The sequence below is a fragment of the Acinonyx jubatus genome, chromosome A3 (genome assembly GCF_027475565.1).
Source record: "Acinonyx jubatus isolate Ajub_Pintada_27869175 chromosome A3, VMU_Ajub_asm_v1.0, whole genome shotgun sequence".
Classification (NCBI taxonomy): domain Eukaryota; kingdom Metazoa; phylum Chordata; class Mammalia; order Carnivora; family Felidae; genus Acinonyx; species Acinonyx jubatus.
The window spans coordinates 60,100,478-60,118,287 of NC_069388.1; the positions used below are offsets into that span (position 1 = coordinate 60,100,478).

The 17,810-nt window shown below is 38.9% G+C and overlaps 1 protein-coding gene across 1 annotated transcript in view; it reads left to right on the plus strand.

Moving 5' to 3' along the window:
• Window positions 1-5,945, plus strand: part of LOC113603289 (cytochrome c oxidase assembly factor 5) — an 8,291-nt gene extending 2,346 nt beyond the window's left edge. Inside the window, exons 2-3 of the mRNA XM_027072636.2 lie at window positions 3,783-3,866; window positions 5,460-5,945. Of these exons, the coding sequence (XP_026928437.1) occupies window positions 3,783-3,866; window positions 5,460-5,501 (126 nt within the window). The 3' untranslated portion in view covers window positions 5,502-5,945. The remainder of the gene's footprint in view (window positions 1-3,782; window positions 3,867-5,459) is intronic.
• The last annotated feature ends 11,865 nt before the right edge of the window (window positions 5,946-17,810 follow it).

Consider the following 17,810-nt stretch of genomic DNA (forward strand, 5'->3'; position numbering starts at 1 on the left):
AAAAGCAGATTCAAAAGGCAGCTCTTGGATAGACTTCTTAGGATTTTATGACTCCTGGGGGATCAAAAAGGTTGAAACTATGCTCAAGAAACCTGAATCACAGGTTATCTCCTGTGTGTCTCCATTAACAAGCTCTCAGACCTGCTGACCTAATCAGAATTACCTGGAGATGGGGCAGAGAGCTTAAAAGTATAGATTCCACTGCTCCTCCTACCCCTATAAAAGTATCCCACGTTGATTCTTGGGCACAGCCATGTTTGGGAATCACTGATCTTTTAATTTTTTTTTTTAACATTTATTCATTTTTTGAGAGACAGAGTGTGAGTGGGGGAGGGGCAGAGAAAGAGGGAGACACAGACTCTGAAGCTGGCACCAGGCTCTGAGCTGTCAGCACAGAGCCCAATGCGGGGCTTGAACCCATGGACTGTGAGATCATGACCCGAGCCGAAGTCAGTCACTTAACCAACTGAGCCACCCTGGCGCCCCAGGAATCACTGATCTTGCCCTCAGAAGGTAAATAAGCTTGGGAGTGTATTAGTTAGGATATAGGTTCGGGTACATGGTACAGATATCCAAAATAACATTGGCTTGAACAAGATAGGAAATTCTCTTTGGGGTGCCTGGGTGGCTCAGTCGGTTAAGCGTCTGACTTCTGCTCAGGTCATGATCTCTCGATTTGTGAGTTCGAGCCCTGTGTCAGGCTCTGTGCTGACAGCTCAGAGCCTGAAGCCTGCTTCAGATTCTGTGTCTCCCCGTCTCTCAGCCCCTCCCATCCTTACACTCTGTCTCTCAATAATAAATAAACGTTAAAAATTAAAAAAAAAAAAAAAAAAGATAGAAAATTCTCTTTTGCTCTTTGTATGTGCCTGTAAATAGGTCCTGGACAGCTCCCCTCAGCCTTCCATAGACCCAGACACTGTTGATCTTGTGGTTTTAGGTGCTGTGATGGGAGACGGGATGTTATTCTCACACGTGTGGTCCAAGATTGCCTTCCTTCCATATCATCAGGCCATGACGTGATGATGTGAAGTGATAAGAGGGGGCAAGTCACTTGCCTTTAAGGACCAACACAGAAGATTTACATTTCAGATCCTCACATATTCTAGTGGCTAGAACTTAGTCATATGACCACACCCAGTTGCAAGGGTGGCTGGGAAATCTAGCGCAGCCATATGCCTCACAAGAAAGGAAGAGTTAAATGTTAAGGGACAACTGGCAGTCTGCCATTTGGTGTAGAGGTGAAGGAGGATGAATTAACCTGTCTCTATCTCTCTTAGAATTAGATGGATCTTTCCATTAGGCAGTTGGCAGTCTGGCATGAAAGCTTATGAAAAAGATACCGTTTGGGGAAGCATCAGTTTAGAGTTCTAGTCTTTGGTATAGTTTTATTTATTCTTCTGTTTGCTGTCACATCATTCACATGGGCAACAAACATCCCATCGGCAACATCTTATTACAGAGTTTTAGGGTGGAACACAGTGCAGGGAAGCTTGCTACTCTGTTCTGATTCACTTTTGTGATTCACTGATATAGATGACAATTAAAATCTAGAACCTAAGCAGGCAGACAGACTAGAAAGTGGCAAGATTCCCAAGAATTGGGAATGCCACAGATATGGTACCCTGTAGCATTTTTCACAGTAAAAACAAGAAGGGTGACATGGCACTTGCAAAATAAAGGTTTGGAGGAGTGGTTGCAGTGGTAGGATTGAGGTACCAAAATCTGCTTGAAGGTAAACCCCGGATGATGAAGAGTTGTTGAAATTGGGGTTACATTTTTCCCAGTGCATGAATGCACCAGATGTTTCTATTTAAGTAGTAAGTATTCTAGGTTCCTTATTAACATTCTAAGCGTTCAGTACCACACTAACAATGTTCTGATATTAGGGCACCTAATTCTGGCTGTTTGAGCTTTTAAAATTAACACTGAGCCAGGGTCATTTTATTCTCAGACAAAATTGCTTGACCCATTTTACACTGGAACTCACCTTGAGTAGGAAGGTTTCATCATTTTCCTTTATATTGCCAAGCACTGCATGAGGCTAATGTTTATAAGCAGTGTATGTTTTATTTCTTTAATAGGTAATCATAATGTTAAGGTTTTGATTTTTTTTCTTCACAAATTGCGTATCACAGTTTGATGTAATTAAAGCTCAGGTAATTCAGAAAATTTAAGTCCTGTCAACTTTTTCCAGATGTTGTTTTATATATTTACATTCCTGGGAAACAGAACCCCTTTAGCACCTCTCCCTGTTACCCTCTGGCACTTCTCTACTATGTGACACGCCACACTGCTGGTTGGCATTTGTACATGTATACCTTCTTTGCTACCTGGTTGTAAAAGCCCTGTCTGAGCAGGAATATCTAACATTTTTTAACCTCCCACTGAACTGATCTGGGGCCATTCTGAATATTTTTTAAAGTAAATTAGTTGTGAGGGCTTAGTTAATAAACAAATTAGTAAGATAGGGCATCCAAAAAGAGAAATTTTGCTGCAATTAAATTTTAATCTTGCCTCTTTGAATTGTGAAGTATATATATTTTTAAATGTCCATTTATCAATTTTGACAGAGAAAGGCTGAGCAGGGGCTTGGCAGACGAAGAGGGAGAGAGAACCCCAAGCAGGCCCCATGCTGCCAGTGCAGAGCCCAATACCAGACTCAATCCTATGACCCATGAGATGGTGACCTGAGCTGAAATCAAGAGTCAGACGCTTAACCTCCTGAGGCACCCAGGCGCCCCTGAATTCTGAAGCACATTATTGATGTTCTCTGTGTCCAGCATATTTAAATGCCTTTGTGTTAAGTTAAACATGTCTTTGTTAAAAAGTATTTTAAGATTATGAAGAGGTATTAAAATTTTTGTTCCATGTTTACCTTGAAAAACCCATACTAAATTCTAGCTCTCACCTAGTTTTGCAGATGTAATTTTGTCAAGTCTGATTTTTAATGGTTATAGTTTAAAAAAATCTTATTTAAGAATCAAAAATAAGTTTCTCCTGTGAGCATTCTTATAGGTGCTTCTTACCTTGGCAGGAAGGGAATGGTTTAGTCCAGTTTGCTTCTTAGCCTTCTTTTAGCTTTCACTGCTTAAAGTTGGGTTCATTTCACATCAGGCCCAGGCAGATCTTCTCTCACAAATATGTCTCAATTCTGTTAACATCTCCCCTTCCTCTTCCAGTTCTATGTGGTTGTGCTTCTGAAATTAGAGAATTTGACCGTTGGGTGGGGGGCAGGGATGTGTTGGAGGTAATCGTGCTTGCACTAAAAGGATATATACCTGGAGGCTTTAAAGCCACTTGATAGGTCCTTCCAGAACAAACCCATTTCCCACTACAGCCGGCCTGATCTCTCGTATGTACATGCATGTGTACATGTATGCATGTCCACTCATCTATCTTGATGAGTTCTGGAGTGTAAAAATTTTAGAAACACTGAAGGAAAAAAAAATTATTACTTTCCCCTTTACTCTCTTACCCATAAGGAGCTAAGAATACTAGTTGTGAGATATATAAAAATTTGAAAGAAAAGTATCTTATGGACACTAGTATTTTCAAGAACTCAAGGGCACCCTAAAAAGTGCTCCAAAATTATTTGATACCTTTTTTATTCTATCCTGTTCTCCCTAAACATCAGCAGTCAAAATGAATCACAAAATATTTTGTCATATAATTTACTACTTTTTTTCTTTAACTTTAAAAAAAAGCACTACTTTCAAAACGATAGTTATTTTGTACTTTGTGAGGAAATTCTCCAGGTATTTATATTGTTTTCTGTGTCCTAGGAAGGAAAATCCCCTCGACAGTGTCTGAAGGAAGGAAACTGCAAAGCTTTGAAATACTCATTTTTTGAATGTAAAAGATCAATGGTAAGAGGCTATATAGCTTTTGCAAAGCTTATGCTAAAAATTTTAGGTATGCTAAAAATTAAGTATGTGAATGACCTAGCAATTACATATATGTTGCAAGTGAGATCATTCAGAAAAAAGAATGTGGATAATATTATTTATGTATTAGTTCTACTTTGACACTAGAAAGCGCCATCTAGGGAACTCCTGAGTGGACTAATAGATTGGTACAGCCTTTGTCCAAGAGTGATTCACTATTAGTCCTCTAAGATGCCAATTTGCCTTACATACTGACTTTAAAACCCTCTACGTACCCCACCACCCTTGGAAGAGGCTGCACTGTGAGCTTTAAGTCAAAGAACATGTAGTCATCCTATGAGTAGATACTTTAAACATTTTTAATCCCTAAATGTTAGGTGTGATTCACTGTTTAAAGATTTCAAATACATTTCAATGTTCATTTTGAGTTTGTTTTTAAATTTTTTTTAACGTTTATTCATCTTTGATGGAGACAAAGTGCAAGCAGGGGAGGGGCAGAGAGAGAGGGAGACACAGAATTTGAAGCAGGCTCTGGGCTGAGCTGTCAGCCCAGAGCCAGCCCAGAGCCTGATGCAGGGCTCGAACCCACCAACCACAAGATCGTGACCTGAGCCAAAGTCCGACACTTAACAGACTGAGCTACCTAGGCGCCCCTTGGGTTTATTTTTGTGTACGGTATAAGAAAGTGGTCTAGGTTCATGCTTCTGCATGTTGCTGTCCAGTTTTTCCAACACCATTTGCTGAAGAGACCATCTTTTTTCCATTGGTGATTCTTTCCTGCTTTGTGGAAGATCAGTTGACCATACGTTTGTGGGTCCATTTCTGAGTTCTCCATTCTGTTCCACTGATCTTTGTGTCTGTTTTTGTGCTAGTACCATACTGTCTTGATGATTACAGCTTTGTAACACAGCTTGAAGTTGGAATTGTGATGTGCCTTGGTTTTCTTTCTCAACATTACTTTGGCTATTCAGGGTCTCTTCTGATTCCATACAAATTTTAGAATTGTTTGTTCTAGCTCTGTGAAGAATGTTGGTGTTATTTTGATAGGGATCACATTGAATATATAGATTGCTTGGGTAGTTACCAACATTGTAACAATATTTGTTCTTCCAGTCCATGAGCATGGAATGTTTTTCCATTGTTTTGTGTCTTCTTCAGTTTCTTTCATAAGCTTTCTATAGTTTTGAGTGTACAAATTTTTCACCTCTTTGGTTAGGTTTATTCCTACGTATTTTATGTTTTTTTGGTGCAGTTCAAGTACATCTGAATATTAACCCAAACAAAACTTAATAAAAAAAAATTAAGTTTGCTAGAAGCACACATATTGAGTATAGTTGAGGGAAAAATATAAATATAATTCAGATTCTACTTGAGAAGAAAATCCTTATTGGGACCTTAAATGGAACTTTTGTTTTTAATGCCATCTTTATTATTTTTTTTTCTTGGTAGCTCTGACAATTGCCTTTTTGACTGTGCTGGAAACTGGTTTACTTCTGTCACAGATTGAGACCACTTACCAAAGCTGTGTTTAATTGTGTTGTACAAAATCTGATTTAATTATATGTTTATTTTCAGTTGGATGCCAGATCAAGATTCCGAGGAAGAAAAGGATATTGATGCCAATATGCTGAAACCAAAATGAAAACAACAAAGGATTTTCTCTGATCACTTAAAACAGAGAAGCCAAAATAGGAGACAGACTTGCTGTATCTGATGGGTTAGACCAGTATTTCCCTCCACAAACACTGGAGAAAATGGATGAGTTCTGTTTTTGAATATGTATAAAGTAAATGATTCTTCCTCTAAGTTATTTTTGGAAGAAAAATATAATCGAACAGCTATGAGCTGAGAGCAACATAATGTGTATTGAGAATTGTTCTAAACCACAAAAAGTGGAAAGATTGTTATTTTCCAACTTGACTTTTCAACCAGATGACTCGGTTGGTACATCCTTTGTGAATATTATGAAGGCCACTGACGGGACTGTTAAAATTGATAACATTCAGTGTGGGGAGAAAATGTCTATTGGGAAAGCTTTGGATAAAGATTTCTTTTACTCAATCTGTCCTATTTAGTTCTAAAAATGTGTTTGATACCTTGGAGGAGAAATGCTTCATTTGCACCGATTCACTAGAGTAACAACCTCACAACTTTAATATTAATATCATACAGTAGGCGTAGCTGGATACAAACCTCTGATTGTTGCCAGGGCTCTTGTCCTCCATTTCGGGACTGTTTTTCTCGTTTCGGGCTTCATTTTCAGGCTGGTCCTCTCTCACATAATGGGGAAGAGGCCTGGCAGCCAAAAGTGCACATCCTTAAGATCCATGATCCAAAAGAAAGAGCTAACCTTTTCTAGGGTCCACTAATCAAATCCTACAAAAGGACTGTTGTCTTCCCTGGATCACCTGCCCCTGAATTAGACCAGTCCCTGTGGAGAAAGGGATGAGGCCACATGATTTTGGCCTGGCCTGGGTCTTACACACGGTAATGGGTCACCCCCAACAGAAGCACATTGGATGAGTGATGGGCCTTATCCCAAAAGGATTCAGAGAAAACTGAAACAATAGATGTTCATAGAGAAAGCATGAGCGAAAACCAGGAAATGCTTGAGAAAGTTTAGAATCACAGTAATTCTGATCACTTAATACAATCAAGAGCCAAATATAAATCCAAGTTTCAACTCTTTTCAGTGGTGAAGAATAAATGAAGCATAGCTTCTTTATGCGGCCATGGTTCTTTGCAGTTCAAGCAATCAAGGTGTTCTATAGCTCAACTGGTTTTTTAAAGGTTCGCCTAAAGTGAGAATTCCACACTGGTCCCCATTGCAGAGTATCACTGAGGTCTGCTGTTGTGTTTGTGTGGTACTGCTTTTCACTGGAAAAGGGAAAAATATTTTTTTTCCCTGTTTAAGTGCTCCAACTTTTATTAAAAGAACTTTGATAAGAAACTCCAGAATTATTTTATAGAACCCTCTTTTTTTAGTAACAGCTTGAAAGCTTCATTTAGAGAAATTCACATTCCATAGATTCATGCTTAAAGCATACAATTTTGTTTTTTGGAGTATAGTCACAAGTTTGTGCAACCATCATCGCCATCTAATTCCTGAACATTCTCAAGGGAAACCCCATACCCATTAGCAGTTACTCCCCATCCCTCCTTTCCCCCCAATTCCCAGCAACCACTAATATACTTTCTATGTCCATAGATTTGCATATTCTGGACATGTCATAAAAATGGAGTTACATGTGGCCTGTCGAGACTGGCTTCTTTCACTTATGTTTTCAAGGTTCATCCATATGTATAGCATCCGTCCATTCCTTTTTATTGCTGAATACTCTTCCATAGTATAGATAGACCACATTTTATGTATCTATCAGCTGATGGACTTTGGGTTTTTTGCACTTTGGAGCTATGAAGACTAATGTTATGACTATTCATGAACAAGTTTTACGTGGATATAGGTTTCATTTCTCCAGGGTAAATAGCTAACAACGGTATTACCGCCAAACTTTTACACAGTGGCTACACCATTTTACATTCCCACCAGCAAAAGATTTCCATTGCTCCAGATCAGCAACAGTTACATTCCATCTATTTGATTATAGCCATCCTACAAGGTGTGAACCGGTATCTAATTGGGATTTTGATTAGCATGTCCCTAATGGCTACTGATGTTGAGCATGTTTTCATGTGCTTAATGGCCTTGTGTATACCTTTTTTTTTTTTTTTAACATTTCTTGAATTATATTTATTCTATTTGAGAAACTATCATTATTTTCAGATGTCAGATTTTTTTTTTAATTTTTATTTAAATTTTAGGTAACATGCAGTGCAATATTGGTTTCAGGAGTAGAATTCAGTGACTCACCACTTATATACAACACCCAGTGGTGATCATAACAAGTACCCTCACTATCTTGATTACCCATTACCTATCTAGCCCATCCCCACCCACCTCCTTCCATTAACCCTCTATTTAGTTTGTTCCCTATCATTAAGAGTCTCTTGTGGTGTGTTTCCCTCTCTTGTTTCCCCCTTTCCATATATTCATCTGTTTTGTTTCTTAACTTCTACATGAGTGAAATCTTATGGTATTTGTCTTTCTCTGAATGACTTATTTAGCATAATACATTCTAGCTCCATCCACGTCACTACAAATGGCAAGATTTCATTCTTTTTGATGTCTAATATTCCATTGAATATATCCATTCATCAGTTGATGGGACATTGGGGCTCTCTCTGTAAGTTAGCTATTGTTGATAATACTGCTATAAACATTGGGGTGCACGTACCCCTTTAAATCTGTATTTTTGTATCCTTTGGGTAAACACCCTAGTAGTGTAATTGCTAGATGGTAGGGTAGTTGTATTTTTAGTTTTTTGAGGAACCTTCATACTATTTTCCAGAGTGGCTGCACCAGTTTGTATTCCCACCAACAGTTCAAGAGGGTTCCCCTTTCTCCATCCTCACCAACAACTGTTGTTTCTTGTGTTGTTAACTTTAGCCATTCTGACAGGTGTGAGCTGGTATTTCATCATGCTTTGATTTGTATTTCCTGATGATGATGATGATGATGATGATGATGATGATGATGAGCATCTTTTCATGTGTCTGTAGTCATCTGGATATCTTCTTTGGAAAAGTGTCTATACATGTCTTCTCATTTCTTAATTGGGTTGTTTCTTGCGTGTTGAGTTTCTGAGTTCTTTATAGATTTTGGATACTAACTGTTAATAGATAATGTCATTTGCAAATATCTTCTCTGCAGGCTGCCTTTTAGTTTTGTTAACTGTTTCCTTTGCTGTGCAAAAGCTTTTTACCTTGATGACATCCCAATGGTTCATTTTTGCTTTTGTTTCCTTTGCTTCTGGCAACATGTCTAGTAAGAAGTTGCTCTGGCTAAGGTCAAAGAGGTTACTACCTGTGTTCTTCTCTAGGATTTTGATGGTTTCCTGTCTCACATTTAAGTCTTTCAGCCATTTTGAATTTACTTGTGCATGATGTAAGAAGGTGGTCCAGTTTCATTCTTCTGCATGTTGCTGTCCAGTTTTCCTAATACTATTTGCTAAAGGGACTTTTTCCCATTGGATATTCTTTCTTGCTTTGTTGAAAATTAGTTGGCCATATAGTTGTAGGTCCATTTCTGGGATTCCTATTCTGTTCCATTGATCTCTGTGTCTGTTTTTGTGCCAGTACCATATTGTCTTGATGACTACAGCTTTGTAATACAGCTTGAAATCCAGAATTGTGATGCCTCCAGTTTTTTCTTTTTCAGAACTGCTTTAGCCATCTGGGGACTTTTCTGATTCCATAAAAATTTTAGGATTGTTTGTTCTAGCTCTGTGAAAAATGCTGGTGGTATTTTAATAGGGATTCCATTAAATGTGTAGATTGCTTCTGGTAGTATTGGCATTTCAGCAATGTTTGTTCTTCCAATCTATGAACATGGACTGTGTTTCCATTTCTTTGTGTCCTATTCAATTTCTTTCATAATTGTTCTATAGTTTTCAGAGTATAAATCTTTTACCTCTTTAGTTAGGTTTATTCCTAGGTATCTTACTGTTTTTGCACTTGCAAATAGGATCAATTCCTTGATTTCTTTTTTTGCTACTTCATTACTGGTGTATAGAAATGCAGATTTCTGAATGGTGATTTATATCCTGTGACTTTGCTGAATTCATGTATTAGTTATAGCAATTTTTGGGGTTTTCTACAAAGAGTATCATATAGTCTGCAAAGAGTGAAAATTCGACTTTTTCTTTACTAATTTCGATGCCCTTTATTTCTTTTTGTTTTCTGATTGCTGAGGCTAACACTTCTGATACTATGTTAAATAGTAAGGGGGAAAGTGGACATCCTTGTCTTGTTCCTGACCAAAGGGGAAAGGCTCTCAGTTTCTTCCCATTGAAGATGATATTAGCTCTGGGTCTTCCATGTATGGCATTTAGGATGTTGAGGTATGTTCCATCTATCCCTACTTTGTTGAGGGTTTTTATCAAGAAGGAATGCTATATTTTGTGAAGTGCTTTCTTCTGCATCTATTGACAGGATCTTATGGTTCTTATCCTTTCTTTTACTAATGTGGTGTATCATGTTGATTAATTTGCAAATACTGAATAAATCCCACTTGATCATGGTGAATAATTATTTTAAGGTACTGTTGAATTAGATTTGCTACTATTTTATTGAGAATTTTTACATCCATATTCATCTCCTTTTGAGTGGGGTCTTTTGTTTTGAAATCAAGGTAATGCTGGCCCTGTAGAAGACGTTTGGAAATTTTCCTTCCATTTCTGTTTTTTCCAAGAGTTTGAGAAGAATAGGTATTAACTTTATTTAAATGTCTGGTAGAATGCCTCTGGAAAGCCATCTGGCCCAGAACTCTTGTTTTTTGGGAGATTTTTGATTACTGATTCAATTTCTTTGCTGGTTATGGGTCTGTTTAAATTTTCGATTTCTTCCTGTTTCAGTTTTGGTAGCTTGTAAATTTCTAGGAGTTTGTCCATTTCTTCCAGATTGCCCAGATTGTTGGCATATAATTTTCCATAGTATTCTCATAATTGTATATCTGTGCTGTTGGTTGTGATCTTTCCTTCATTCATGATTTTATCTATTTGGGTCCTTTCTTCTTTTTGATCAGTCTGTCAAGGGGTTTATCAATTTATTAATTATTTCAAGGAACCAGCTCTTAGTTTTGTTGATCTGTTCCTGGTTTTTTGTTTCTATATTGTTTATTTCAGCTCTCATCTTTATTATTTCCCTTCTGCTGGCTTTAGGATCTGCTGTTCCTTTTCTAGCTCCTTTAGGTGTAAGGTTAGGATATGTATTTGGGACCTTTCTTGCTTCTTGAGATAGGCCTGTATTGCAATATACTTCCCTCTTAGGACTGCCTTTGCTGCATCCCAGAGGTTTTGGAATGTTGTATTTTCACTTGCTTCCATGTATTTTTTTTTTAATTTCTTCTTTAATTTCCTGGTTAACCCACTCATTCTTTAGCAAGATGTTTTTTAACCTCCATGTATTTGAGGGCTTCCCAAATTTTTCTTGTGGTTGATGTCAAGTTGTGGTCTGAAAATATGCATGGTATGATCTAGATCTTTCTGTACTTGTGGAGGGCTGATTTGTGACCTAGCATGTGATCTATTCTGGAGAATGTTCCGTGTGCACATGAAAAGAATGTGTACTCTGTTGCTTTAGGATGAAACGTTCTGAATCTATCTGTTAAGGCCATCCAGTCCAGGGTGTCATTCAAAGTCATTGTTTCCTTGTTGATTTTCTGCTTAGATGATCTGTCCATTGTTGTCAGTGGGGCGTTAAAGTCCTCTATTATTATTGTATCATTATCAATGAGTTTCTTTATGTTTATTAGTAATTGATTTATATTTGGGTGCTTTCAAGTTGGGGGCATAAATATTTACAATTGTTAGATCTTGTTGATGGACAGACCCCTTAATTATGATATAACACCCTTCCTCATCTCTTGTTACAGTCTTTGGTTTAAAATCTAGTTTGTCTGATATAAGTATGGCTACTGTGGCTTTCTTTTGACCTCCATTAGGATGATACATGGTTCTCCATCCCCTCACTTCAATCTGCTGGTGTCTTTAGGTCTAAAATGAGTCTCTTGTCGGCCACATGTAGATGGGTCTTGTGGGTTTTTTCTTTTTTTTATCCATTCTGATACCCTACGTCTTTTGATTGGAGCATTTAGTCCATTTACATTCAGAGTGATCATTAAAAGATGAATTTAATGTCATTGTGTTACCTATACAGCTGGTGTCTCTGGTGATGTCCTCTGGGCCTTTGTAGTCTTTATTGCTTTGGTCTTCTTTTTCCTCCACTCAGAGTGGCCTCCCTCCACCTTAAAATTTCTTGCAGGGCTGGTTTAGTGGTCACAAACTCCTTTAGTTTTTGTTTGTCTGGGAAAGTCTTTATCTCTCCTTCTATTCTGAATGACAGCCTTGCTGGATAAAGAGTTCTTGGCTGCATATTTTTTTTCCCATTCGGCACATTGAATATATCCTGCCACTCTTTCTGGCCTGCCAAGTGTCTGTGGACAGATCTGCTGCAAACCTGACCTGTCTTCCCTTGTAGATTAAGGACTTTTTTCCCTTGCTGTTTTCAGGATTCTTTCCTTGTCTGTGTATTTTGTGAATTTGACTACAACATACCTTGGTAATGGTAGGCTTTTGTTGAATTTAATGGAAGTTCTCTGTGCTTCTTGGATTTTGATGTCTGTCTTTTCCCAGATTAGGGAAGTTTTCAGCTATAATTTGTTCAAAAAAACCTTCTGCGTCTTTTTCTGTCCCTTCTTCATCTTCTGGGACTCCTATGATACAAATGTTATTCCATTTTAATAAGTCACTGAGTTCCCTAAGTCTACCTTCATGATCCATTACCTTTGTTTCCCTCTTCTTTTCACCTTCATTATTTCTCATAATTGTATCTTCTATATCACTGATTCAGTCCTCTGCTTCATACATCCTCATTTTTATGGCCTCCATGTGGGTTTGCATCTCAGTTACAGCATTTTTAATTTTGACCTGACTAGCTTTTAGTTCTTTTATCTCTGTAGAAAGGGATTCTCTAGCAAACCCAGCTAGTATCTTTATAATTATTTCAAATTCTAGTTCAGACATCTTATATATGTATTGATTAAATTCTTGGATGTGAGGATCTACTTCCTGTTTTTTTCTTTTGGGGTGAATTTCTCCATCTTATCATTTTGTCCTGAAAAGAAGAACCACCCCCCCCCTCAAAAAAAGAAAAAAACAAAACTAGATCATAGATGTGTTTTGGTCTGCTTGTTAAAAGAATCTAGATCCAAAAATACAAAATACAATACAATGAAAATAAATTAAAAAATTATATATAAAAATATATTTAAAAATTTTAATTTTTAAAAATTTTCAAAGGAACCAAAAAAAATGAAAAAAAAAAACCAATAAAGAATAAAAGTAAAAAGGAAGCTAGATTCTATTTCCCCTAGAGCTGGAGCTTTTCAGCACTCTGATCAGTAGTAGACTTAGTGTGAGTGAGTTGTTTTTGTTGGTCTTCTGAGGGAGGGGCCTGTTGCGCTGATTCTCAGGCTGATGGAAATGGGCCTCAAAGGTGCAGCGGGGTGGGGCCTGGTGTAAGCAGCTCTGGCCTCCATTGGGTAGCACTACTTTTTTTCCTTGAAGGATTTCAGTGCTGATAGGTGGGATGAATACGGTGGTGCCTGCTCTCTAGCCCCAGAGCTGGAAGTTTGCAACTCCCGACACTCCAGGGAACCCTCACAGAAGAGCAATCAATTACCCCTCGTGGCCCCAGCTTCTGTCAGAACCCTGCGTTCACCCAGGATTTGAGCTTTTATCTCAGGTGCATCACTCAGTTTCAAAATTCCTAATTTTAGGGATTCCCATGGCGTGGACCCATGCTCACTGTTCCTCTGGGGTAGGGTCTTGTCATACTTTTACTCTTTGCTGGTCCATGTCAATAAAATGGCCACACGATCGCATAGCAGTTCAGAGCTTATAGCAAAACAGAGCAGAAAGCCGGCACCCCTGCTTGCTGCCCTCAAATGAGTCCCTGCTTCCTAAGCTTGGAAACAGCACAGCAAGTTGGCGCCACCTGTCCTTGCAACCAAGGAATCCTCAGGCCATGCTGTCACTTCTGGGACTCCACTCCACTTTGCCACATGAGCACCTTTAAGTCAGGCATGTCCCCCACAGTACTGGACTTCTAAAAATTCAGATTTTGCTCTCCACTGCTTACAATACGTTGCAGTAGCCTCCATAATCAGGGCTCCCTCCCCACTGCTGTATTCACAGCTTTGTCTCCCCCAAGTCAACTCTACACACCTCCTACCTTCCAAAAAGTGATTACTTTTCTACTTGTAGACTTGCAGATTTTGTTCTCTCAGACCTCTGATATCTTTGGTGTTCAGAATGATTTGATAACTAGCTGTGTTTTAGGGATGAGGCAAGCTTAGGGTCCCCCTACTCCTCTGCCATCTTCAGTTGTCAGATCTGGCCTTCTGTATATTTTTGGAGAAATGTCTTTTCAAATCCATTCTCCATTTTTAAGTTATTTATCTCTTCATTATTGTGTTATAAGGTCTTTATATATTGTGTATACAAGTTCCTTAAAGACAAATGATTGGGGTTCTAGGAGTTCTGTGTATATACTATTGACCCCTTAGCAGAGATGATCGACAGGTTCTCCCACTTCCGTTCACTCTGTTGATTGTGTTCACTCTGTTGATGCAGTTTTAAATTTTGATGTTATCTGGTTTATCTGTTTTTACTTTGTTGCCTGTACTTTTGGTGTCCGATCTAACAAGTCATTGCCTGGCCTAGTGAAGGTTTCCCCCTAAGTATTCTTCCAGGAGTTGTCTAGTTTTAGTTCTTCCCCTTAGGTCTTCCCTAAAGTTTGAGTTGCTTTTGCATATGGTGTAAGGTAAGGGTACAAGGTCATTCTTTTGTGTGGGGATATCCACTGTTCCCAACATCATATGTTGAAAAGACTTCCCCTTGCTCATTGAATGGTTTTGGCACCTATGTCGAAAACTACATGATCATACATATTAGGGTTTATTTCTGGGCCCTGTCTTCTTTTTCATTGGTCTGTATGTCTGTCTTTATGTCGGTGCTATGCTGTTTTGATCACTGTAGCTTTGTAATACGTTTGGAAATGAGGAAGTGTGAAACCTCCAGCTTTGTTCTTTTTCGATGGTTTTGTCTACTCAGAGCTTCTTGAGATTCCAGATGAATTTTAGGATGGATTTCCCTATCTCCACAAAAAAGTACCATTTGAATTTTGATAGGGAGTACACTGAATCTGTACATCATTTTAGGTAGTATTGGAATCTTCACAATATGAAGTCTTCAATCCATTCACACAGATGTATTCCCATTCATTGGTGTCTTCTTTCCACAACATTTTGTAGTTCTCAGTGTAGAAGACTTTTGTCTTCTCGACTGGGTTAATTCCAAGTATCTTATTCTTTTTTATGTTATTGTAAATGGAGTTGTATTCTTGATTCGCTTTTCAGACTGTTTATTGAGTAATGATGGGTTAACATTTAAATTTTATTGTTAAATATAATAAACATACAGAAAAGTACACAGGATGTTTGTATAATGTTAACAAATAACCATGAAGTAAATCATCATGTAACTACCATCCAGATCACCAGTGTGTGAACCCACTTTAATACTGGACTTTCCTCAGAGACCCTAATGCTCTTCCATGAGAGAAAACCACTGTCCTTGGGTTTGTCACACTCTGCTGGTCTTAAGTTTGCTTTCTCCTTTGAGTCTGTTAGATTTGGCTCCTTGTCATGTATTTTGAATAACGGATTATATACAGAGACAAAAGCAACATGGTCTAGCACTGAAATGGGAAAAATTTCAGTTGAACACTCCTAGAAACTCAGTTATTTACCTTTTCATTCAGTAAACTTTTTTTAAATGTTTACTTATTTTTGAGAGAGAGAGAGAGCATGAGTGGGAGAGGGACAGAAAGAGAGAGAGAAAAAACACAATCAGAAGCCGGCTCCAGGCTATGAGCTGTGAGCACAGAGCCTGACGCGGGGCTCTAAGTCATGAGCAGTGAGATCATGACCTGAGCTGAAGTCAGACACTTATCTGACTGAGCCACTCAGGCACCCCTTCAGTAAGCTTTTTTGAATGACAGGAATTACATATTCAGTTGTGAACACAAAATTACATGCTGGACAAAGTAAAAAGTAACACGATGGGCAGGAGATACATGATATAATGGTTGTATTCAAAATTGAATGAGGGAAAAAAAAATTTTTTTAAAGGCACCAACTCGTTCTGTGGAGAGAAATCGCCATAAAGGAGGACAGGCCTGAGATGGGCCTTGAAGGAGTGATGAGAAGGCCGAAGGGTACTGGTCTGGACAAGGGGATAGGATGTGGACCAGGGCTGTGAGTGTGGGGGTGGAATTATGGGATAGGTTGAAGGGGGTACTGAAGAGATACAGATCTTGGTAGCTGGTAGGATGTAGAGGGGAAGGGAGAAGATGACCACTGAGTGGAATGTGGGGTCATTTGTCAGCCAGCTTGGAGAGAAAGCATAAGTTTATTGTCGTCATGCTGTGGACACCAAAGCAGACACTCAAGTAGAATGACTAGGACGTGGCTGATGTGTAGAGGGATGTGGACGTAGATTGAGTCTGGGACAGACCTAGGAATTTGGGAGTTATTAGCAAATAAGTGGCAATTTATTCCATAGGAATGATTCAGACTTTTCAGAAAGAGCATTAGAAATGAGATAGAAGAAAAATATGGACAGAAACCTGGGGATCACCAAAATATTAGAGTGGGTGGAGGAAGACAAGCAACCAGGGGACAGTGAGGACAACCAGGGGACAAATGAGGCCAGGGAAGCCAAGGGAAGGATGAGCAGCAAGAAAGGAGAAGTGGGAAAGTGCTATCTTTCTGCATCTGTCTCTCTGATACAGATGTTGTCTTCCTAGATATGGGAACAAGCAAGTTTCCGGTCCTCTCTAGCCTGTCTCAGCGTTTTATGTCATTAAACGATACAACAGAGAGTGAAGATACCACAGAGGTGTGTCTATATTTGAATTCAGACCTGCCTGGACTGGCCACAAGGCCCACCAGGAGCCTGGTGCAGGAAGAAATCATCACAAAAGTAGTGCTGAGGCATAAAAGGGGTCCGAGGGGGTATTTGAAATGTAGATATTCTGATCCTATGTTCTCAGGAATGTGTCACAGCTTGGGGAGTGACAGCTATATAAAAATAAGACAAAGCTATTTCCCATTTGCTTCATCTTAAGCAATGGGTAGGGTGCGTTCTACCCAGCATGGTGCAGGCTAGTATAGTCCCTCATTGAGTGCACAGCACCACAGCCATTTCACGGACCAGGGACAGGGTGCCCTGTCTGTGTCACCTCCAGTGGGGGAAGCCAGGATTTGACTTCACAACAAGCACCAAAAAGAAAAAGACAGGCATATTTATTACATAAAAACTTTTCTCAACTCTCTACTATTAACAATACCAAAGATAACTGACGAGCAGGTTTTTTCAAGCTGCAACAGAGAAGGATTAATATACTAAATATTACAAACACTGCATATGAAAAAGACCAATACTCCAATGAAGTCACAAAAGTAGAAATATCAGTGAAAGTATAAAAGATGTTCAATTTTCACAGTCATCAAAGAAATGGAAACTGAAACCAGTTGCCATTTCCAGCATCAATGAGAATAAAGGGGGAAAGGCACATGCTATAGAGGGTAGCTTAATTTTCTGGGAGCACTTCGGTAACATTAAAATTCAACAAGGTTTAAAATTTTAAATTATCCTTTAATTGTACATGTCTACTGCCAGGAATTCATCCAAGGAAAATCATTGGCACATGTGCAGAGAAAAAGGGGTAAAGGTACAAGATGCAGTCCTGGTTATAATGAACAATCAAACCACGAATGGAACTACATTTTAGCAAATCACACCAGACGACCAGGCAATCCACAGGAAGACATGATCCATATTTATGGATGTGGGAAGGTAACAACAAAAACAGCTAACAGTTATGAACATTTACTGCCAAGGCACCTCACAACTGCCTCATGAATTGTGTCCACACTTCACACATGAGAAAATGGAGGCTCAGAGAGGGCAAGCAATTTGTTCAAAGTCACCAGCCGGCGAGTGTCAGAGCAGGATCGGGAGCTCGATCTGTCCAATGCTGAAGTTCGTGCTCTTAATCCCACAGCCCATTGCCCCTCTGCTTCAAATTAAGTGAAAACAAGGTTATAAAACAGAAGTCTGTCATGATCTCATGCTTACAAACACCTGAACGCTCGATGCAATGCCCACTAATGACGGCCCAGTCAGATGAGGCCATGAAACTAGTCCCCAGTTACAACGGAATGAATGAGGCAACGCCAAG